This window comes from Trachemys scripta, chromosome 13 (genome assembly GCF_013100865.1).
Source record: "Trachemys scripta elegans isolate TJP31775 chromosome 13, CAS_Tse_1.0, whole genome shotgun sequence".
NCBI lineage: Eukaryota > Metazoa > Chordata > Testudines > Emydidae > Trachemys > Trachemys scripta.
The window spans coordinates 40,742,548-40,765,273 of NC_048310.1; the positions used below are offsets into that span (position 1 = coordinate 40,742,548).

General features: G+C 44.7%; 1 protein-coding gene across 1 annotated transcript in view; it reads left to right on the forward strand.

Annotated features, from left to right (window-relative positions):
• The first annotated feature begins 393 nt into the window (after positions 1–393).
• Positions 394–22,726, forward strand: part of CENPT (centromere protein T) — a 34,659-nt gene continuing 12,326 nt past the window's right edge. Inside the window, exons 1-8 of the mRNA XM_034788572.1 lie at positions 394–526; positions 2,284–2,410; positions 4,713–4,806; positions 8,165–8,298; positions 9,644–9,677; positions 12,615–12,760; positions 15,829–16,293; positions 18,654–18,881. Of these exons, the coding sequence (XP_034644463.1) occupies positions 395–526; positions 2,284–2,410; positions 4,713–4,806; positions 8,165–8,298; positions 9,644–9,677; positions 12,615–12,760; positions 15,829–16,293; positions 18,654–18,881 (1,360 nt within the window). The 5' untranslated portion in view covers position 394. The remainder of the gene's footprint in view (positions 527–2,283; positions 2,411–4,712; positions 4,807–8,164; positions 8,299–9,643; positions 9,678–12,614; positions 12,761–15,828; positions 16,294–18,653; positions 18,882–22,726) is intronic.

A 22,726-nucleotide genomic window follows, 5' to 3' on the forward strand; every position in this document is an offset into this window, starting at 1 on the left:
GGGGGGGGGGAAGTGTTCGGAGGGGACTACTTGCCCCGACGTGGGGGCTCTGAGGGAATCACTAGTGCCCACGAGGGGGGCTCTGTCCCCAGGCTCAGCTGGGTGGGGGGGCGGAGGGGACCACTAGTGCTTATGAGGGGAGCTCTGCCCCCAAACCCAGCCATGGGGGTGGGAGGAGGCGTTCTGAGGGGGCACCTGGGCCCAGACCCCCCTGCTGTGTAAGGCTCTCTCCAGCTTTTTCCTCCCCTTGTCTATTGCAGCTTGTAGAGCCAGCATCAGTCTCCCCTCCCCCCTCCGAGCCCCTTTGGGGCAGCGCTTCCATGATACCACCCCGTCGTGGGTCTGTCCCCCCCCGTAACTGAACCCAGTGTGCTTGGCTTTGTGTTTTTGCAGCATGCCTGACACCAGGGCTTCCCCCAGGACCAGGAGCTCTACCGGAGTCAGTCAGGACTCCAGGGCAGCATCTCCCTCCATGACCCTGCGCCATAAAATGAAAGAGAGGGTCCGGCAGTCCGTGGGGAGAAAGGTACCATTGGCTCCTCTGATGTTTTGATATCACCTTGGATTGTCTGGATCTGAACCTATGAGCACCTACATAGAAATAAAAAATGTGGTGATAAAGCAATCTTCAGTCTCCCAGACAAAGATATAACAAGAGACAATGTCTGGAAGAAGTTAGACAAATTCAGACTTGAAATAAATTGCAGATTTTTAACTGTGAGGGTAATTAATTATTGGAACAACTTACCAAGGATAGTGGTGGATTCTCCACTATTGGAAACTTTTTAAATTAAGATTTGATCTCTTTCTACAGGATCTGCTCTAGTTCAAGCAGGAATTAATTCTGGGAAGTTCTATGCCTGTGTTAAACAGGAGGTCAGACTAGCTGATCATAATGCTCCCTTGTAGCCTTAGAAGCTGTGCAATGGAGCATAACTGAGTTCACACGCTGGAGCTGTAAGACATCAGTCTGTTTGCCTGCCTGAGGCAGCATCCAGGTGGTGGACTGTCTGGTTTTTAATACAAGTTGTTAAATGGTTTAAATGAGTACAGGTGATTTGAAACAGGGTTTTCAGCTCTCTTCTGTTTTTTTCAGTAGAAGACTGATCAGTCACACCAGCTAAGCAGTTTTTCTCTTTCCAAGATACATTATCTGATAGAAGCACAGTTCTGATTGTGCAATACTCTTTCCAGCAATAAAAACTCAACTACTTGATAATGCTGCTGCTGCATCACTTTCTTTGGTAAGAGCAGACTTCTTCAGTCTCTGCTCTGCAGATCTGCTCTCAAATATTCTGCCCTTCTTATTAATAATGTGATTTCCACTGTGCTAGCACATTGAAATCAGGGTCCCACTGTGGTAGGCCCTGTACAAACGTAAAGAGATGATCCCTGCCCTGAACAGTTTACAGTGTCTAAGGCAAGAGACAACAGCTGAGTACTGCATACAAATGGGAGAGCAGAAGGAAACAATGGTTTTAGTAAATTATTAACTAGTAAATTCTGGAGAGGCAGGAACTCAACAAAAAAAAGTAAGTTCTATGTGCCTGGATCTTCCCAATTTCACACAGCTAAGGAGAACAAAATACTTGAATCCATCATGTGGATCGGAGAGCAACATTTTTGGTCTCATTTAGCTGTTCAGCTTGGTTGTGCTTTTTTATTTTTCAGATATGGCTTTTTGGGGGATGGGGATAGGGGGGAGGTGGCTCATGAAACGGGGACGCCCATTCATAATTATAGCGGTGCATAATGTCTGTTTATGTCTCTTAAGTGATTTACCATGATGATGGACTGTCTTCAGTCCTAAAGTGAAATGCAAATGCTGCTAAAGAGCAAATGGAGGACAGTATTTTTTGGGAGCCAAAGAGATAGATACTAGGATCTCTGATCTGAGGAAAATACTCCATACAACTATGTGTTTGGAGGCTTTACCTAGATCAGTGGTCTCCAAACTTTTTTTTGATCGTGCACCCTATCAGTAAAAAATTTTTGAGCATGCACCCCCTGCTGCGCCGGGTCTACCATTTTTGCCGAAGCAAAGGGAAAAAAATAAATAAAAAAATCCGTTCGGACTCCCGCCTGAAGTGACGAAGCGAAAAAAAAAAAATGCTCCTCCTACTGCGCACCCCCAAGGATCCTCTTGTGCGCACCCCACTTTGGAGACCACTGACCTAGATTAACTGTCACCAGACGATATGTCCTTAACACTTTTGCTTCTAACGTTCAGGTTTGTTGGTGAAAATGAGAGCTTGAATTGGCCGTCTTTGATTTCTCCTCTAGCACTTATCTGATCCAAGGAGGCAAAGCATTTCTGACAAAACCTCCCTGCCAAAGAAGACACCAACTATTCTCCCTGATCTTGATAATGATACGCCAAGGGTGGTGCTCAGAAGAATCATCCAGACCCGTAAGTGGAAAATCCTTCTCCAGGAAGGCAGACAGCAGTGAAACAATTCTTTAAAGGATCTGGGGAGTGGGAGTTAGTCTGAATTCCTCCTCTGCACAACAGAGTAATCAAAGATTACAAACTATTTTGTGATTCCCTTATACAAAAAGGTAGGTATCAGTGTGTTGCAGCTGAAAGTGTCATGCAAGAAGTGTTCACTTTCAAGATAGTCTGTTTCGCCTTTGCAAACATGGCAGAGAATTTCTGCCATTCTATCGTCTATTAGAACCGCTGGACATGCATAGCAGTGTTGCCTTAGCCTTTACGGCTACACTAGAATTTTCTAAAAAAAAATTAAGGCTGTCAAGCAATTAACATAATTAATCGTGATGACTCACCCAATTAAACAATAATAGTATACCCTTTATTTAAATATTTTGGATGTTTTCTACATTTTCAAATATATTGATTTCAATTACAACACAAAATACAAAGTGTACAGTACTCACTTTGTATTTTTATTACAAAAATTTGCACTGTAAAAAAGAAACAGTATTTTTCAATTCACCTAATACAAGTACTGTAGTGCAATCTCTTTATTATGAAAGTTGAACTTACAAACGTAGAATTACGTACACAAAAAAACTGCACTCAAAAATAAAACAATGTAAAACTTTAGAGCCTACAAGTTAACTCAATCTTTCTTCTTGTTCAGCCAATCACTCAGACAAACAAGTTTGTTTACATTTACAGGAGATAATGCTGCCTGCTTCTTGTTTACAATGTCACCTGAAAGTGAGAACAGGTGTTTGCATGGCACTCTTGTAGCCGGTGTTGCAAGGTATTTACGTATCTGATGTGCTAAAGATTCATATGTCCCTTCATGCTTTGCCCACCATTCCAGAGAACGCGCGTCCATGCTGATGATAGGTTCTGCGTGATAACGATCCAAAGCAGTGCGGACTGATGCATGTTCATTTTCATCATCTGAGTCAGATGCCACCAGCAGACGGTTGATTTTCTTTTTTGGTGGTTCGGGTTCTGTAGTTTTCACATCGGACTGTGCTCTTTTAAGACTTCTGAAAACATGCTCCACACCTCGTCCCTCTCAGATTTTGGAAGGCACTTCAGATTCTTAAACCTTGGATCGAGTGCTGTATCTATCCTCAGAAATCTCACATTGGTACCTTCTTTGCATTTTGTCAAATCTGCAGTGAAAGTGTTCTTAAATCGAACAACGTGTGCTGTGTTGTCATCTGAGACTGCCATAATACGAAATATATGGCAGAATGCAGGTAAAACTGAGCAGGAGACATACAATTCTCCCCCAAGGAGTTCAGTCACAAATTTAATTAACGCATTATTTTTTTAACGAGCGTCATCAGCATGCAAGCATGTCCTCTGGAATGGTGGCTGATGCATGAAGGGGCATACGAATGTTTAACATACCTGGCATGTAAATACCTAGCAATGTCGGCTACAAGTGTGCCATGTGAACACCTGTTCTCATTTTCAGGTGACGTTGTAAATAAGAAGCAGGCAGCATTATCTCCTGTAAATGTAAACAGACTTGTTTGTTGTAGCGATTGGCTGAACAAGAAGCAGGACTGAGTGGACTTGTAGGCTCTAAAGTTTTACATTGTTTTGTTTTTGAGTGCAGTTATGTAACACACAAAAATCTACATTTGTAAGTTGCACTTTACTTCAGTACTTGTATTAGGTGAATTGAAAAATATTATTTATCATTTTTACAGGGGAAATATTAGTAATAAAATAATAGTATAAAGTGAGCACTGTACACTTTGTATTCTGTGTTGGAAATTGAAATCAAATATTTGAAAATGTAGAAAAACATCCAAAATATGTAATAAACGTCAATTGGTATTCTGTTGTTTAACTGTGATTCATTTTTTAATCGCGTGAGTGAACTGCAATTAATCGACAGCCCTACAAATTTTCCACTACTGTCAACTTTGGATCAGGTGCACTAGACTATGGGTTGTCAGCTGCTGCCTGCATGTTCGTTTGTTTGTTTGTTTGTTTTAACGCTACTAATCCTAATGAAACCTAGCCAGTAGAAAGCCTTGCTGCAAAATTAATTGTGAGCTTGCCATGGAGTATGCAGGTCTCGCTTGGGGCGAACCGATTGGCAGCTACTATCTTGCCTCCACTGTGGCATCCTAGGCAGTGAATAAATATTTCATCCTAGTTTAGAAATAGGAAGAAGTTAACCCGACGAAGCAGTGGGGTACCCGTCATTGCACTGCCATATTAACTTCCTTACTAGTTTAATTTGTGGAAACAAAGTACTCTCTGTTGACAGAGCCACAAGTTTCCCCTCTGGTTCCTAAAATGAGTGAGACCAAAGAACCTGAAGAGCCTGGATCACAGCCTCCATCTGAGAGAATTTCCAGTGGGTAAGTAGTTTCCTGTCAACTTGTTAAGTATGGACAGAGTTCCAGCTTCCGTTAGTGGTGGTGGTGGGGGAACTAGGGTTTCTTGACCTGATCTGATTTAAATGGCCAGAGTTTCAATGTACTGCACAAACACTTCAAAAATATTGGTGTAAATGTCTTTAATACATTAGCCTTAAATCCCTGGAGATGTGATTCTTTAGAATAAAGGTAGAAAAGATATGGGAGAAAAGGGGCTATCCCATCCCAGTCCAGTATAACTTATTGACATGCTTTATTTCTTCATTTCCTTATTACTTAGTTGGTTTGTGTCTGGGAATTTGCCTAGAACATGTCAGTAGTGATCATGAAGGTTTCACACAGATTGGCCAAAAAAAAAATAAAAAAATATCTCCTTGCAAGTTTCCCTTTGGGCCAGATTGGCTCAGGAGGTGCTCATCCTGCAAAGGGCAGGGAGCTCTAAAAGACCACCTCGTTCCTGGCAATGGCATGCGGTAGATGAAGGTTTTAAATGCAGATGACTACTTGAAAGAGAATCAGGAGACCTAAACCACCTCTTTTTATTGTTTTGTTTGTGTTTTCTCCTTGGTTAGCTGGTATGAGGCCAAAACATGGTCAGACTATTAGCTGTCTGCTTATCCAGATGCCTCATCTTAACATTAGGTGTAATTTTATACTTCTAACTTAGACATTCATTTATTCACCAAAAAAAATTATTTACATATAAATAAAAATGCCTTTTTCAGCTCTAGATACTCCTCTTAACAAATAAAAAATACCCAACCATCATCCAATCTGTTAAAACTGTTCCTGTTGAGAATGAAAAGGATACAATCATCTTACAAATTTCACTTCTGTCTGAAAACCTTTTACATACTATTGTTACAGGAAACAGCTAAGATCACTGCAACTGGTTGATAAGGGAGAAAATTCATTTTTCAGCATTTTGTGTTTAATCACTTTCATTGTTTCCCTTGTATATTCATTTCCCCCTGTTTGTGTGGGTTATTCACAATATAGGGAAAGAAACTGTTTAAAAAATTAAAATGTGATTGCAAAACCACAAAAATTGGCAGGGGAGTTGGGCAGGTGCAGTTCTAGGAACTACTAACTAGTCTCCTAAAATAAACATATTTAGGCTTGTGATTGCAGGATGCAGGCTGAAATGAACTCTTCAATAAGTAACTGTTAGACACTACGTTGCTTCTGACATTGTAACTATATAGTAACAAGACCATTGTATCTGGGCACTGATGCGAAATGCAATCTGAGAAGATTACTTACTATGCTGATTAAGCAAATCATGACTTCTAGGGTGTTTTCCCCCCACAATCAGTCATGGTCTTGAACCTACTTAGCAAAGTTCCTCCATCTACTTTTGTAAACTTGACTGTATGCCCAGTGTAGTGGAAAATGGAGGAGTTACTTAAGGTTTTTAAAAAGAACAGGAGTACTTGTGGCACCTTAGAGACTAACAAATTTATACTCCTGTTCTTTTTGCGGATACAGACTAACACGGCGGCTACTCTGAAACCTGTCATTAAGGTTTTTAAAGAGACTTGGTGGGGGAGGTAATTTTTTTTGTTGTTGTTTTTTATTGGACCAACTTCTGTTGGTGAGATAGACCAGCTTTTGAGCTTATACAGAGCTGTCATTAATTGTTACTGCACAGTAAAGAATATTTTGCTCAAAATAATGACCCAGTGACTGTTTCCATTTTTTCTATAAATCTGAATTTTCTTGCAATGACAAATAACCTACCTTAAAGGTGACCTGCAGAGTATTTTTGAGCAAGTGGGTCTGTGCACCTTTTTCTTTCTTTATGATGGAGAAAGAAACCATGAGAAGGCTTTTCTTTCCCTGGTTTTGATGGTGGAGTTCTTGGAAGTCTCAGACAATGTCTATTGTCAGCTCTTGTATCTTAACCAAAGGGAAGGAGTTGTTGGATCTTTGAGAGACTTCGTTTGTCAAAATATTAACTTTCGTTGAGATTAAATAGTTGTAAACAAAGTTTTAAGTTGTCTGGCTAAAAAATCCCTTCTGTCCATTGCTCACCTTTCGTTTTCTTGGCACTTGTTACTGTTTTTCCAGTTGCCCTACAGCCTTCCAGAGCAATTGTGAAAAACAAGCACACACTTCTTTTCTAACCAGTCTTTCAGGTTTTTTCCTGTCATAAAGAAGCAAAAAAGGACATCAGCCCATTTTTTCTCCTTTGCAGGTGTCCTTTAATAATAATAAGAAGAATTAATAATGATAATAATTAATGCTTGCCTTAAACTTGTAACAAAAGCAGTGAAAAACAGATGCACTTCTGACCTTCCCCAGCAGATGTCACTGTTGCGGGGGGGAACACCACATGGAAATGTTAATAAATTACAACTGAATGGTGTAGGCACTTTTCTTCCCTCAGGGGATGCCAAACTACACATGTCCGGCAAGCCTGCTGTTCCCATTGCGGAGTAACCTACTGACTGATCTGCTCCAGTCCCACTGGCCTAGGTGCAGAGGGCTGAGAAGGGGGTGCAGCAGGGCCGAAAGGAGCGTTCTATTGTCCTGTAGCTATGGAGCTGTGCGGATCCAACGCGCTGTAACATAGTGGGGATGGGCAATGGACTGGAATAAGATTGCTGAAGATCTTGCTGCCTCAGCAGTGTTGGGATTTGAACGGTTTCCATCCCCTGAGATCCTCTCCACCATCACTGCATTGCCCCTCCCCCAGCTCAGCTTCACCGTGCTCCCTTTCCCACTCTGACATCTCCCTTCAAGCTTCTGTGCCCCTTTGCAGGTTCGAGTCAAGCTTTGCTCTCACATGAGAAGGCTCTTGCCAGCATGGAGGGGTAAAATAGGGCAATTTTTTTACATCTTCTTTCCTGCTAGCTTTCTGCTCCTGGCCCAAATCCCTGATTAGAGAAGCATCTTTCTCCTGTTCTCCTATATTCAAGCATCCTTTATGACATTTCTTGATGACGCCTTCCTGTTTACCAAGCTGTACAGCGATAAATGTTCATTGCCATCTCTTGTTCTTATGGGGGGGAGAATTGTGAAACTGGGTTGAGTCTGATCTGATCCTTCATTTTTGCCTCAAGTTCACAGAACCCTTAATTGAAAACGTGTTTGGATCTCTTTTGCTCTCCTCCTTGAAATCTGCTTTGGCTGGTAAGACAAATGAGTGGCACCTTCTTGTATTTGCTGAGCCTATCTTTGCTTAGTTCCTCATTTCTGCTGCTCCAAAAGGTAGGAAACAGAAATAAATGTTACTGCTGCTACAGCCCAGGGGCAAGTCTTGGGGAGCTGAGCGTACCTGGATGATAACACTAGAATGTTGGCCTGCACTAAAACCTTGGCTTGTTTGTTTTGGTAGCCTGGAAATGCATCTGCCAGACTTTGTTCCTGAGGGCACAGTTATCACTGCATTACACATGAGTAGGAAGAAAAAGAAGTTCAGCATTTCTGACTTTGAGAGAGGAGCAGATGAGCGACTTCCTCGAAACCTTGGTAAGGCAGAATCGGTGAACTCCTTTCTTGACTCTTTACTCCAAGGTTTTCAGGGAGCTTCAAAAGAGCTTTCTTGAACTCCACAGCTGCAGTAGGTCAGCTCTGAGCAGCTTCTCTGTTCAGCAGTTCTGCACCAGGAAGCGGTGTGTGTTGCAAGTACAAAAGGGGCGCTCTGGAGGTGGGCCAAAGGCCATCTCTTTAGATTAAAAATAAACATTGTTGAGCTACTAAAACCACCCAAGTTAAAAGTAACTGGCTCCTCCCTGAGCAGCTCCTCCATTTGTGACTCTCAGGATGGCTTTCCAAGTTGGTATTCTTCCACTTTGAATTCTAAATTTTAGCTTAACAAAGAGAAGGTTAAGAGGCAACTTGATTACAGTCTATAAGTACCTACGTGGGGAACAGCAGTTTGATAATAGAGGGCTCTTCACTCTACTAGACAATGGCTGGAAGTTGAAGCTAGACAAATTCACACTTGAAATAAGATGTAAATTTTTAACAGTGTGGGTAATTAATCATTGGAACAACTTATCAAAGGTTGTGGTGGATTCTCCATCACTGGAAATCTTTAAATCAAGATTTGATGTCTTTCTATAAAATATGCTCTAGTTCAAACAGGAATCCATTCAGGGAAGTCCTATGGTATGTGTTATACAGGAGGTCAGACTAGATGATCACAGTGATGTCTTGTGGCCTTAGAATATTAGAATCTATAAAAGTTCACACTTTGCAGCTCTACCAAAAGCCAAATTGGCCTTCTTTCTCCTGGGGCTGCATGGACAAGGGGCAGCTTTTAGTAACTACTTTACTTGGGACTGTGGTGTATTTAGATTTCAAATATGCTCCCAAAGTCTCCAGATGCCTCTTTATTACCTGGGAGAGACAGGATCACAGAAGGGCGGTTGTGATGAGCCTAAAATTCTAATATAGTGTGACTAATAACATAAATGGGGTTAATGTTACTGAATGAGGTAGCTTCTCTTGCATTAAGCTGTCTTTTGTATCAACAGTCTATTGCCCTTTCAGAGAACTAGCCACTAACATGTTAATAAGTAGCATTGCAATTCAGAATAGGAATCGTGAAGCTGTCATTTTATTTTCCTAAAACAAACTGAAAATTAGTGAAATACAGGAAAACCACTGAATATTTTTCTGTGTTATTTCTGCCCGACTCATGGTGCCTTAAATATGAGGCAGTGGATGTAACATACTAGCTTTGCTCTTGGGGAATCGTAGTGTAACCAGCCCTGGAAGGTGGAGAATGGATAAGATTGTTCCCTCGAACTAGTAATATCTGTACAGGTTGTGCCATACTCAGCTAATATGTGCCTCAAACTTTTTTCAGCCCAGCCAGCGTTGGACAACTCTTCTCTGACAAGGTGAGTTAAACCACAAAGGCCTTTGCTTTTGACTAGCATGACTACAACTGCTCTGATTCATCAGACCTTCTCTAGCTGGGAGGAGCAGGCAGGACGGGCCAGTACATGGTCTTCAGAAGAGCTCTCTTGAACTCCACAGCCGCAGTAAGTCAGGTCTGAGCAGTCTCTCCGTTGGGCAGTTCTGCACCAGGAAGCAGAACTACCTATATCCACCACCCCCTACCCACTTTTTTCCCTGTCACAGCAACATACAATAGGACCCTGTAGGTTGAACAGTAATGATAAAACAGTTCCCTAGTTTGATACCGGGTGTTGGTGATAGTTGATTGCATACCCTCTGATATCCTGGGGTTGTGGATGAAAGGCGGTCTTTTAAATCCGTTCTGGTTTGAGTCCTCCCTCTTCATTGCCCCACACATTCAGGCTGGATTCAAATCCTGTTGGTCTTCGATTACATTTCTATGATGTGGCCTCCTCTGTCCCTACAGCTAAGCCTCATCTAGGATCCTCATCAGTTCCCATATTGATGTGGTGTCTTCTTCCCTGGCCCCTCTTGCCTTCTGCTCCAATGTTGTCATCCGTGCACAATGTAGCTATGGTCATCTTTGTCCATTACTTGGCGCACATCAGATCTCTCAATCAGCTCCCTCTTTTCCACTGCATGTAGTTCAAGCTGCTTGTCCTCACCTTCGAGACTCTCCACAATGCTGCTGCCCCTAGCTAGCCACTCTTATCGCATTGCCTGGTGCTCCGCCAGGGATGCCATCCATGACTGCCCTTGTCTTTGCTTCTCCCACAACCTCTGCGTTTTCTTCCATGCTGCTTATGCCTTTGCTCCCTCCCCTTTGAGCCGAGCCTGTCCTTCCTGCCTTCAGATCTCTCCTTAAGACACGCTTTAGCTGTGATACCTGATGGAAAGGTTGAGCGACAGTCGGGTATATCTGGCCTTTATTTGTATTTATTTTAGCATTCATAATGTGTACCTCTCCTCTGCTTTGTATGTTGCTTGTCTTAGCCATTGCCCTGAAGAGTTTACAACCTGTTTCCTTGTGTGTGGACAGCCCACAGTACTGTGGACACTAACAGAAAGTCAATATTAAATGCTTTCCCAGATGTGTTCTGAAGCCTTTTTCTTCTTGTATCTTGCAGGAGGGAATCTATAAGTTTCTTTACTTTTTAAGGCTTCCCTCCTAGGTTTAAGGCTTCTTAAGTGTTAGTCTTTTTTCAGGTACATAACAGTACAGCTCTCTGTAGACTGGAAACAGTAAAACATGTCACAATCATGCTGATTCACCTGAAATATGTAGCTTAATGTTAGATAATCTATTGTATGTTAAACTATTTTGCTAAAGCAGACTGGTGTCAGATTATTTAAATTGCCCAAATGTGTTTCCACTATTTATATGCAGTTAAGGGGAAGAGGTGAGTTGTGTGCTGGAGATCACAGTTAAAATGGTTCTTAATTCTTGTTCTGCACCAGCTGTGGAAGGCACAAATAATTTAAAATATTAAACCTCAGGGAATTTCCTACACTCCCCCCTCTGTCCGCTAAGGGCTCATGTCAACTTTGGTTTTAGAATGCATCCCATACCTTTCTGGTGGAGCCCTTTTCTGAAGGTGCTTGTTGCTGGCTAACCCTTTTGACGTTGGACAGTATGGCAGATACTAGCTGGAGGCATAGAGAAAGACCTCAAACTACTGAATGCCCTCTTGAGGGATCTCAGTACCAAAAGGCATTAGGAGGAGAGGAGTAGGGAACTCGGTTGCTCAGCAAGCAAAGTCACAACTGTGACAGAAATGGAGCTGATACATAATGTTGTGAATACTGCAGGAGCTGCCAGATGAGACTCTAGGAGTATTGACGTGTAACCTAGTTATCGAGAGAGACTGTACAACTTACATTGCGATAATTATAAGACTTTCCTGCATGACTGTGTTGATCTAATTGAATAAAGCTGTGAGAAGAACAAGCAGGGAAACAAAACATTGGCTTCCCAGATAAGAGTATCTAGATATGTGCTGGAAAGATGATTATGGGGGAGTTGCAGCTGTTAGCTTATAAGAGCCTCTGTTTTGTCTCCTGTTTACAAATCTTGTTCTGCAGTGCTGAGAACTAGAGAGCAAATGACTAAAGAGTTAAAAAGCCTTTTGGGGGTGGGGAGGGGTTCACTTGCATGCAGCTGTCTAAGCTGACAAGCTGGTATGGACAGGCTCTGTGGAGGAGTCTGAAGGAACTGAGCCCCACAGATCCAGGGAACTCAGCCTTAGGGAAGAACCAGATATACATGCAATATGCTTTGTTTTCAAGATACATCTTCTCTGAACTATTATTCTAAAATGATACTTTAGTACAAGAAGGTAGTTAGGTTACTCAATACCATTGTCATTGCTCTGCAGGGACTAGAACTGCAGGGTATGAGGTCAACATAATTTTGTAGGCTAACTTGTGTTGGCATACAGCCACCGCACTTATATCACGTGTGTGTGTGTGTGCGCACATACGTACGTACATGTACACTTGGTTCCTTGGATCAGCAGTGTGTGTCCTAACTAGTAGCACTTTATCGATTGTAGTACCATTATAGGGCACTGTGGGACGGTTCCTGAAAGCCAATAACAGTCAACATAAGCAACACGGTGTCTACACTCATGCTGGGTTGATCTAATTGCATCGACTGTGACTCTACCCTGCTCAGGGAGGTGGTGTTATTAAATCGGCATAGAGGCACTTACATTGGTGGGAACCAAATTTAAGTGAAGACACTTGCATGGCGAGGTCAACGCAAGGCCGCTTATGTTGACCTAACCCTGTAGAGAATCTCCTCAAGTTAACACAATGTTTAAAGTCCCATTCTCTGGCTAGAGGCAAAAGTGATCTGGGATGGGAGTGGGAAACGGTAGGTCTGGAGCGGTGTTACACTCTTTCTCCCTTTTCAGGTCTCTTCAGATCTCTCTTGCTACCCCGGTACCACCAGTGTCTGTTGAAAAAAGAGGCTTAATCCGCAGGCCAAAGAATCGCAAAACTGTCAATGTGGAGGCTTTCGAAGGAGGCGTGGAGCAGAATTTGTTGCAGATAAAAGGCAGTGGGTGTTGTGACTGTTGTTTCTCCTGTTTTGGGTGGGGAGGGTGTTTGTGTGGAGAAACAGATGGCTAGGGTTTCAGGATTTCTAGGATTTACAGTGACATGGAAGTGATCCTAAACATGAAGTTGAGAGGGGCACAAACCTCCTTCTAGCTATTCTGGTGACTCAACCTGTCCTTGGTGCCTGAGCCTCCTTCTCTCAGTATCACTGGTCTGAGTCTACTTACATCCTGCTAATTAGCGGCCGTCACTGCTTAAACAGGAGTCAGGAGCCTGAGGTGGTTCTGAATCCATGCTTCCTGTTTGGCATCTCCTTAGTGAGACTGGGCCTTAGGAGACCTGGGACTGAGGGAGGAGGTGGTGGTAACTAAAGTGTTGTGACTGACTGATTTCAGTCACATCTAGCCATAGCTACAGAGCCGCTCTGTACTGAGCCTGCGGTCATTGTGTCTCCATGGTGTTCCCTCGCTGCTGGGAAGTGCTGCGTACCACCTATCGTTTCACCTCCTTTCTGCTCACGATGAAACTATACAGGTAAAATGCAGCTGCTGGAACTGAGGTCTCTGGGAGCACAGGCCCTTGTAGTCCTCTACCCCAGCAGCTGGGATCTTCCGGAGTAATGGGGTAGGGTGGGAAGTGCGCAGGAGAACCCACATGGCAATTTGAAGATCTTCTAGCCAATTTGAGACAATAATTTCGCTGTGTTTCAAATTAAAGATCTCTGTTGTCAGTGTGTGTTAAACCCTTTAGTCAAGTTAACTGTCACCTGCACAGGGTTTTAAGACATAAACAGGGCTCGTGCTCCCTCTCTGCTGCTTCATGCTGGAGAAAGAAGGCCTGGAAGGGTTTTCAGTAAACATTTTCCTGCTTGTTTTTTACTTTTACAAATTTCAGGACTGTCAGCTCACCCCCTCCCCTAGCTTTGTCAGAGGGACTCTTAGGGCTCTCAGAGCTCTGGTACTGGAGCTGCCCACCTTTTAGGATGTCAAATCTTTAGCAAAGATGTTGTTTTCCGTAATGTGTACTAGTCATTGAAGTACAATAGGTGTTGACAAAGCCAGAGTTTTAAACAGTCTTGAGTAAAAATCTTTCTCTCTTGGGACATCGTTGTTCCATTAGTTCTCCATCTTCCATCAAAAAGAAACAGAAAAAGGGCACAAGGCTAATATTCCTTTTCTATAAAGGTATAAAAAATAAAGATCTCACTAGGTGGATATACATCACTTGAAAAAGCCCAAGTAAAGAAAAGGACACTCTGCAAGTAGGCTCATCACTAAACTGGCTCCCCGCAATCAGGCAGTCGTCATTATACGTGAGTCTGGTGCAGCACTCATGAGGTAATACGTGCATATGTTAGAGTATTTTAATGTCAGTGTGAATTTTGTATGAGCTGCCTGGAACGCCCAAGTTATTTCACTGCACCCCGTCCCTGTACCGACTGGAGCTCTGTTAAAGAGGTCAGAGCCAGGTGTGCTCTAGACAGACTCAGCAGCACTGCGGCTTGTGAAAGTGAAGTGTGTTGGGGATCCTAAGTTTAATCAACTCCAGTTTTAAAACCATCCCTGCTCTGGGAGTGTAACACTTGCATTGTGCTCCAGGTGCTCTGGCTCTGTCAGACCAGTGGAGGAAGGAAATCCCATAATTTGGGGGCTCTCCACTGAGCAGGACCTGTCTCCAGCCCAGGAATGTTCAAATCTAGGGATTGTTGGGAAGGGTGCCCCAGCTGCCTTCATGATCTATCTGATAAAATGCTGGTCGCCACAGGCTGTCTACATTTGAAGCTAGGGGTGTGATTTGCAGCTTGAGTAGATGTTACTCGCATTAGGTTTTCTTGTGCTCGCACACTAGAAATAGCAGTATACCTGTGGGAGCACAGGCAGTGGCATAGGATAGCCACCCTATGTAGGTACCCATGGGGTCCAGCTGGGTTTGTAGTTGGGGTGGCTAGCCCATGCTGTCGCAGCCCAAACTATTGTGGCTATACTGGTAGTTTTAGCTGAGCTAGTGCAAGTATGTCTACTTGAGCGGGAAATCACACCTCCAACTCCAAGGGGAGACATAGCCTTAGTGTGCTTTTGTGGAACGAAAGAGGTGGCCAGAATCCAAAGTATTTCAGAGCTTTATAAATAGCCACACCTTGAGTGGCACCCAGAAGCTAGCACAGTTCTTGGCAAAGTGGTGTTACGTGCTCTTGACGGCTAGTACTATCAAATGAGTGGGCAGCTCCACTGTTCCACAGCAGACAGTTAGCCAGGGCTCAGGACAGACTGAGGAATGCAGACCTGGCAAAGACCCCAGAATGCAGAGACTGCCTGACTTTTATTGACAACAGAACTGAGCAGATCTCTACACTTGTATCATTCTGCAGAAGATGCCTTGTTGAGCTACTATTGAATTCTCTTGTCCTTCCAAACATCTCTCTCTCTCACTGGGCTTTTTTACCTCCTGGCCCTCCCTGGGGATTTCTGCTTTAATGGATGTCTTCCTGGTCAGAGTTCCCAATAGGAACCACTACTGCACTGAAGTCTCTGGCAATGCCACAACAGCTCTGCACATCCATTGTGTTGTCCTCAAAGCCCCCATGAGGGTGGAACCAACAATTCTCCCCTCTCTAGGCTAGAGATTGTTATAACTCTGATCTGATTTGTTCTACTTGCAGATTGGTTTTGCAAGTCTCCTTTCTGTCCTCTAATTGCTCTTGGCCCTAAGCAATCCAAGTGCATGAAGGACCTGTTCATATGGGCCCGCGGCAGATGGGGAACTCCATGAGAACTTTTCAGTAGCTACTGGCAGAATGAAGTCTCCCAGTAATTCTTTGGGTGCCCTGGGGTTTGGAGAGCGATGTCTGCATTGTTCTGCTGTTCTTATCCAGAATGCTATGGGTTGGTGTAGAAAGCACATGTCCTTGTGACTGGCATTAAACTGCTATAAAGGCTTATGGATTGACATCAAGGGCAGGGCTAGAGTTTTGAGTTAATGACTCTGTATGCATGTCCTGCTAATGTCTTTACTTTCCTAGGGCCCTGAATGATTCCGCAGATTAAACTTATTTTAAAAATTTCTAACCAGCACAAAATTATCTGGCGGAGTCGCAAGCAACATCCATGATTGGAATGACCATGGGGACGAGTGATACTGAAATCATCCTCAGCAACACGGAGCTCTTTGCTCAGCCGCAGCTCGGTGAACAAAGCCAAGCAGGGTTTTCTGCTCCTGAACAAAAGCTCTTGAAAGGAAAAATTCCAGTGCAAGGGAGAAAGGCTTCTAATGCAGCTACTGAGGAGGGCATGCTGTCTGACGTGGATGCCGAGGAGGGCATGACACAGAGACTTCAGAAGAAGGACTTGGCCCGGGATCCTGAACACACTGACCAGATGGCCACTGAGTCTCGGGGACGGGCCGTGAGCCTGAGCTCAGAGCAGCGAGAACGTACCCGAGGGAGCAGTTATGCAGAGCAACTTCCTGGAGCAGAAGAGCGGGTGGCTGGCGTTGAACACCGTAGGAGCCAAAGAGAGTTGAGCTGGGACCTGCTGTGTAAGCTGCTTCCCCTATAATCAAAGAATGGGCATTGCAAACTAGCTTGCTGGATACATTAGTCACACCTGAGCCTGGCACTTTGCCAGGCCCACCCTGTGGCCTAAAGCCCTCCAGGGGAAGAGAGTCCCCTGTCCTCCCCATTGTTATGTCTACACAACAACTAGATGGCCGGGGCCGGCCTGTTCCAGCCAACTTGGGCTCGTGGGGCTTGGGCTGCGGGGCTGTTTCATTGCTGTGTAGACGTTTTGGCTTGGGCTGTAACCTGGGCTCTAGGACCCTGTGAGATGGGACAGTCAGACAGCAACGAAACAGCCCCAGAGCCCAAGCCCTGCAAGGCTGAGTCAGCTGACCCAGGTCAGCTGCAGGTTTTTCTTGGCTGTGTAGACAAACCCTTCGTTGTCACCATCTCCCCTCCCCTTCCCTGCCTAGCCCAAGTTCTCCCACTGCTGGCATGGGCTTTGCTCCCACTTTCTTGTGCAGGCACTGTCAGGGGATCCCTGCCTGCACTGAGCAGAAGTTTCTTTAGGACCAACCCTGGTTGGTGAGTTTTGTTTCTGCCGTGGGGTCCCCCCCCATCACACTGGGAGGAAGACCTCCTCCCTGGTCATTTGGCGAGAAAGCAATGCCCTGCTTGACCCCATCTTTATCCCTGGCCAGTCTCCAGAAGCGTGCAGGAATTGGGGTCTCCCTGGCAAGTGGGTCTCCCCACCAAAATACAGCAAAGGAGAATTATGGAGGCAAGCTGGAGTTGGAGGGGTGTCTGGGGCTACAGGCTGGGCCTGGGACAGGAGAACAAACAAGATTGGATGTTTTTCTAAAAGATCTGCTCTAGGAATTATTTTGGGGGATGTTCTATGGCCTCTGCTGTACAGAAGGTCAGAGTAGATGATCACAATGATCCCTTCTGGCCTTGGAATTGACGAATGTATGAAAAAAGTCTTCTCTCCTCTCCTCACCTGGAAGTTAGGGGTCTTCCCCGTCCAGGATTTTATCTACTGCTTTTGTTTCTAGTTCATGGTAGGAAAGCCCTGTTCTAGACCAGCTCTGTATCGAGGGTCTAGTTTGAAATTGGTCTGAGCATAGACCATTGTTCAAGTCCACGCTTAGATTTGCGACATTCATTGTGCTGGTCTGATCTCTTCCATTTTCATCCAAGTTACACGTTCTATGAATTGTTTATTTAAACCTGGCCCTGACTCTGGGATATTTACAGGTGGGCACAGTTTCATTCATAGAATAATAGAATATCAGTGCTGGAAGGGACCTCAGGAAGTCATCTAGTCCCACCCCCTGCTCAAAGCAGGACCAATCCCCAACTAAATCATCCCAGCTGTCAAGGGCCTAGAGCGCTGCCAGCTTAACACCTGGCCTTTATGGGAGGCTGAGTAGGAACTCCATTCTGGGCAGGAACTAACACTGATGGCTGACATGTCTGTGAGTGCACCTGCTGCCTTGACAGAGTTTGAGGCAGGGTTGCAGTGCTAAGGAGGGGCCGGCAGCATCCTTTTCCTGCTTACCTTCCTGCCTTGCTGCATCAGGGTCACCATCTGAAATGGTCAATAGCTTTGCACAGCTCTTCCTGCAAACCACACAGGATTGTGATTAAAATACAGAGCCCTGGGACTATCCTGGCATTTTTTACACTCACTTCCTATCTTACAACTTTTGTCAGGAGGCCAGATGTGACATTTCCTCCAGGTTCGATCAGTATTTAAGCACAGCCAGTACACGGTGCTGTACCGAACAGCTGTGGAGAGAGAAGTTCCCTGTCCTGTGAAGCTTCCAATTTTCCTATAGCACAGCATCCTGGAGAAACAGGCCAATAATGTTCCAACTCTGGAGGGTTCTCACTCATGAGCTTGGGGGAAGAAATTAGTTTGGGGGACGGATATGAATCAAGAGAGGGAGGGAACTTTGGGCCAAACTGGCAGCCTAGAGGAAGGTGTGAGAGAATCTAAGGGAAAGGTGTGTGAGGATTGGGTTGAGCAAAGGGAACGAGAGGAGGAGAAGAAAGGGAGCACGTCCTAAGGGCACTGGTGTTTGTGTTCCATTAATATCAAAGGCTGACGATGCAGTCTAGTTCTGCTGCTGCTAGAATATAGCTAATGCTGCTAATGCACCAGGTGGCTCTCTGAAGCAGGGGCTGAGAAAAACCAGCTGTGAAGGTCTCTTTCAAACCCACTTCCTAATGCACAGCGCGAACTCTGAACTGTCCTGAGTCAAGTGAGGGCAACTCATGCAAACTCTTCCCTTGGCGTCTGGATATGTTTCATACTTGCCACAAGTGCCACAATAAATGTTATAAAGATACATTTGGGACAGAGCTGCTGTTTTAACCTAACTCTCTGAATGTCTAGCTTCTGACAGACCAAGGTCCTCACCGCCAGCTGCCTCCAGGAGTCTGAGCAGACGTTTGGATACCCTGCCTGCTCTACAGCCTGTGAACTCCAGCAGGCCATCAGTGAGAGAAACTGTTGCCAATATAATTGAGAAGCTGGATGATGCGGAGGAGAGCGAAGAGGTGGCTGATGTGGAGCAGGAAATGGAGGATGACAGTGCTGAGCAGGAAGGGGCCGCCGGTGAGGGTAAGAAGCGCTTTCAGGGCAGTGACAGAAGGCAACTGAGTGCACTGCTCTGGTGCAAACCAGTGGGCAGCCTGAGTCTTGGTTGGCAAAACATGACCTTGTTCCCCAGCAGGTTCTGGAGATAATCTCTTCCAAGTAACCTCCAAGGGATGGCTGGTCAGGCTCTCTAAAGGGAGGGTCAGGCTGGCTGCCATGCTCATTTGCCTGTTCTTGTTTCACACACGGTGACTGACAGTGGAATACGTTTTCTGTTCACCTGCTCTTGGCAGGTCTGTACAACTACTGTATGTATATGAACAGACAGCCCCGGAGAGAGGTGGATAACTTCCTTCCTGGGCAAGCCATGTTCCAGCCAAGCCCATTTCCTTTGTTTGGGTGTCCCAGATATCTAACTTCACTCCACCTTGTTAGAGAGGACCAGCTAGCCAGGATTTTGTGTTGGGCACTCCTTTTACAACCGTTCAGCAGAATTGCAATTATCCCATGGAATGGGGGCATCCTGTGGGGTCTCTTCTCTTGTTTCCATCTCACTCCATTTTCACCCAGGGTGCCTCTGGCAAGCACATACCTGGAAACCGAAGCTGGTACAGAATGTGGCAGCTGAACGTTACGTGGCGTGTCCTGTGGGAAGCACATAACCCCAACACTCTGGGTTTTGCATTGTCTGTGTGTTGGACTTCTGGGTGGTGCTTAAGGTGTTGGCTTTGACCGATAAAGCCCTACATGAAAAAAGAGATTCCAGGCCAAAGACCTGCTCTGTCGCTGGGCTACACTGCCGTACTTGAGATCAGCACAGGCCATTGATAAACCAGAGGGGCAACAGGCAGGCTGTTCTCTAGAATGAACCCTTCTCTCCTGTTGGTCTGAAATAGCGCATCTCTCTTGGAACCCCTATCTTTTTGCCCAGGCTTTTGGGAAAGGAGCAGTGTACACCAAAGGGCTGGGATTGATAATTGGGGTGGAGGACTGTTTTTATTTCCTGGCTTTGGGAAGATGGCTGGGTTTGCCGCTGTTAGTGCTGGTGTGATGCACAAATGTGCCAAGAGTCCAGGAAAGCTGCTTGTAATGTATTGTGAACATCTAACTACACCCCTCTCCCACCACCGCAGGTCAGATGTGTCTGTCTGTCTTGTTTATATAGAGTCTTTGTTTTGAGCTGAGGTCTCTTCTTTGCCTCTTCTTAGGTTAGCTAGCACTTTATTTAGCTTTAGGCAGAGATCTGTTCTGTGTACGTGTAGGGAGCACAACAGGGATGGCATTCTGGGTAGCCAACTTATTAGTTCAATATCACTGAATTTGCTGCCTACCAAGCTCCTGCAGACCATGTTCCGCACAGTGGTTCCTTTAAACTTACATTCTCTTCCTTTATGTAGCAGTATGGTAGGTCATGTTGATCCTAGGATAATAGAGAGAGAAGGTGGGTGAGCTGGTATCTTTTATTGGACCAACTTCTGTTGGTGAGAGAGAGAAGCTTACACAGAGCTCCTCTTCAGGTCTGGGAAACGGACTCAGTGTCACAGCTGAGTACAAAGTGGAAGGGATTGTGTAGCATAAGTAATTAACACACATTTCAAGGTGAAGTGGCCCAATAACACCCCTCCAGTCATAGGGAGGAAAAGAGGGAGTTGGGGGAAGGCAGCTGGGGGGGCTGCTACTGGGTTATAGATTGTTGTAATAAGCCATAAATCTAGTGTCTCTGTTCAGTCCATGATTTTTAGTGTCTAGCAAAGTTATGAATTTAAGCTCCCAGGCTTGTCATTGAAGGTGTTGTGTAGATTTCCTTTGAGAATGCGGACTCGGAGGTCAGCTATAGAGTGATCGTTTGGTGAGAAGTGTCCACCACCAGACAAAGCACTTCAAGGTATTGGGTTTGGGCCTCACTGCTTCATCTTGTGCCACAGGATTGTTTAATTGTTTGTATTTCAGTAGTGCCTAGAGGCCCAAGCTGAGATCGGGCTCTTTTGTGCTTGTTGCTGTACATACAGATGCATAGTAAGAGAGAGTTCCTGCCTCGAAGAGCTTGCACTGTAGATGGACAACGCAAAGGTCTCCAAACAGAGATGGAATGACTTGCCTAGTGTCACCCAGCGAGTTTGTGCCAGAGCCCCTGTCTCCCGAGTCCCAGTTTGGTGCCTTAACCACAGACCCTTCTTCCCCTCAAGTGTTTGTTAATTATTATATGGGGGAAACTGCAGGTAATATGGAAATTAATTACAAGAGTGGTGTGATTAAAATCTTGAGTGCAGAGTTGCACTGAACCCAGAATGCGATGGAATGTAAGGAAAAAAACCTTGGAAAGTCCTTGCTTTCCTAGGCATTCCAATGGCTCAACATTGTGTTGTCCTCTAATTATATTTCCGAGCAGGAGCTCCAAAATTAGATAAAAGACGCTTTCTCCATTAACAGGTTTCAGAGTAGCAGCCATGTTAGTCTGTATCCGCAAAAAGAACAGGAGTACTTGTGGCACCTTAGAGACTAATAAATTTGTTAGTCTCTAAGGTGCCACAAGTACTCCTGTTCTTTCTCCATTGACAAATTTCTAAACACGATTGACAATTCTTTTTAGCTATACTGTGAGTTCTTCCCTAAGTAGTTACTTTGCTTCAGAAAACTGATTGCAGCAACTTCTTTCTAAAGCCCACTCAGATGTATGTCCTGTTTTGATTGTTTTTTTTTTCCCCTGGAGAAAATGCCCTTATGTATCGCTGCTTGCTGTTCATCTGAGGAAAAACGCTTGTTACTTCTGTGTGTCTGATCCGGAGAAGCTACGTTGTCAGTCAGGTTAGATATGAGAGGGCCTGACTTCCATTCTAAGTGGGATTTCTTGCAGTTTGCTTTCTGGGCCAGCCTGCTGTTATAAACGATTTGTTTTGACTGGATTGTAGCTGGTCATGTAAAGGTTGTTGACTTGGTGTTCTGATGTGGTGAATGTTCTTTTTGTTGCTGCTCTTTGGGAACTGAAATCTCCACAAGTAGCGGATAAGGAGGAAATATCTCAGCCTCACTTAGGTTTAAAGAAATACTTGGAGCTGTCAGGCTTGGAGAGAGCTGCTCCTCTCAGCTCAGGTTCACAATAAGGATTGATCGCTTTTTGCCATGCACAAACTGGCGTATATTTGACAATTCTCTTTAATTCCCATTGGCATTCCAGATCCCCTTCCTAAAATAACCCTTAACACCAGCATTATGGGCACCAGAAGTAAGAGACATAAACCTGCTTCTCTCATGCTTTAGGATGCTTTAACATCTGAACTGGAATGAACATGGGACCAGCCTTTCCCTAGTTGCAAACAGCTCTTCTGATGTGAGGTATTGAAACAGGCTGGGAACTGATCTAGAAATCAACACTGAGATTCTCTCTGCCCTCTCGCTGCAGCTGTCCTGCTGGCGTCAGAATGGCCCTAGTAAGTGAGGCGGGCATTGATAGGCGGCTCAAATGCCAATCTGAACTAAAACCTCTAGTTTTATTTCTACTTCTCCATATTGACAAGGGCTGTTCTGTGTCCTTCAGAAAGCTAGGCAGAGCAAAATGTCGCCCCTCTTCCTTCAGAATTCAATGGAGAGGAAGCCCAGTGGACTATGATGACTAAATTTTCAGTAGCGTTGTGAACTAGTTAGGGCAGTGAACTAGTTCTACTTCCAACCGTCTAATCTTGGCCAAGTAACTTAAACTCTGTGCCTCAGTTTACCTAGCAACTAAATTATTAAAAACCAACACTATAGGCTTACACAGCGCTTTCCACACTAAAGACAGACATGTTCCTGGGGACTATTTGTCTGTCTCAAATGGGAGCTGAGGCTTAATGCGTGTGAGGACAAGCCTTGGCTGAAAGGCCTGTTAGAGT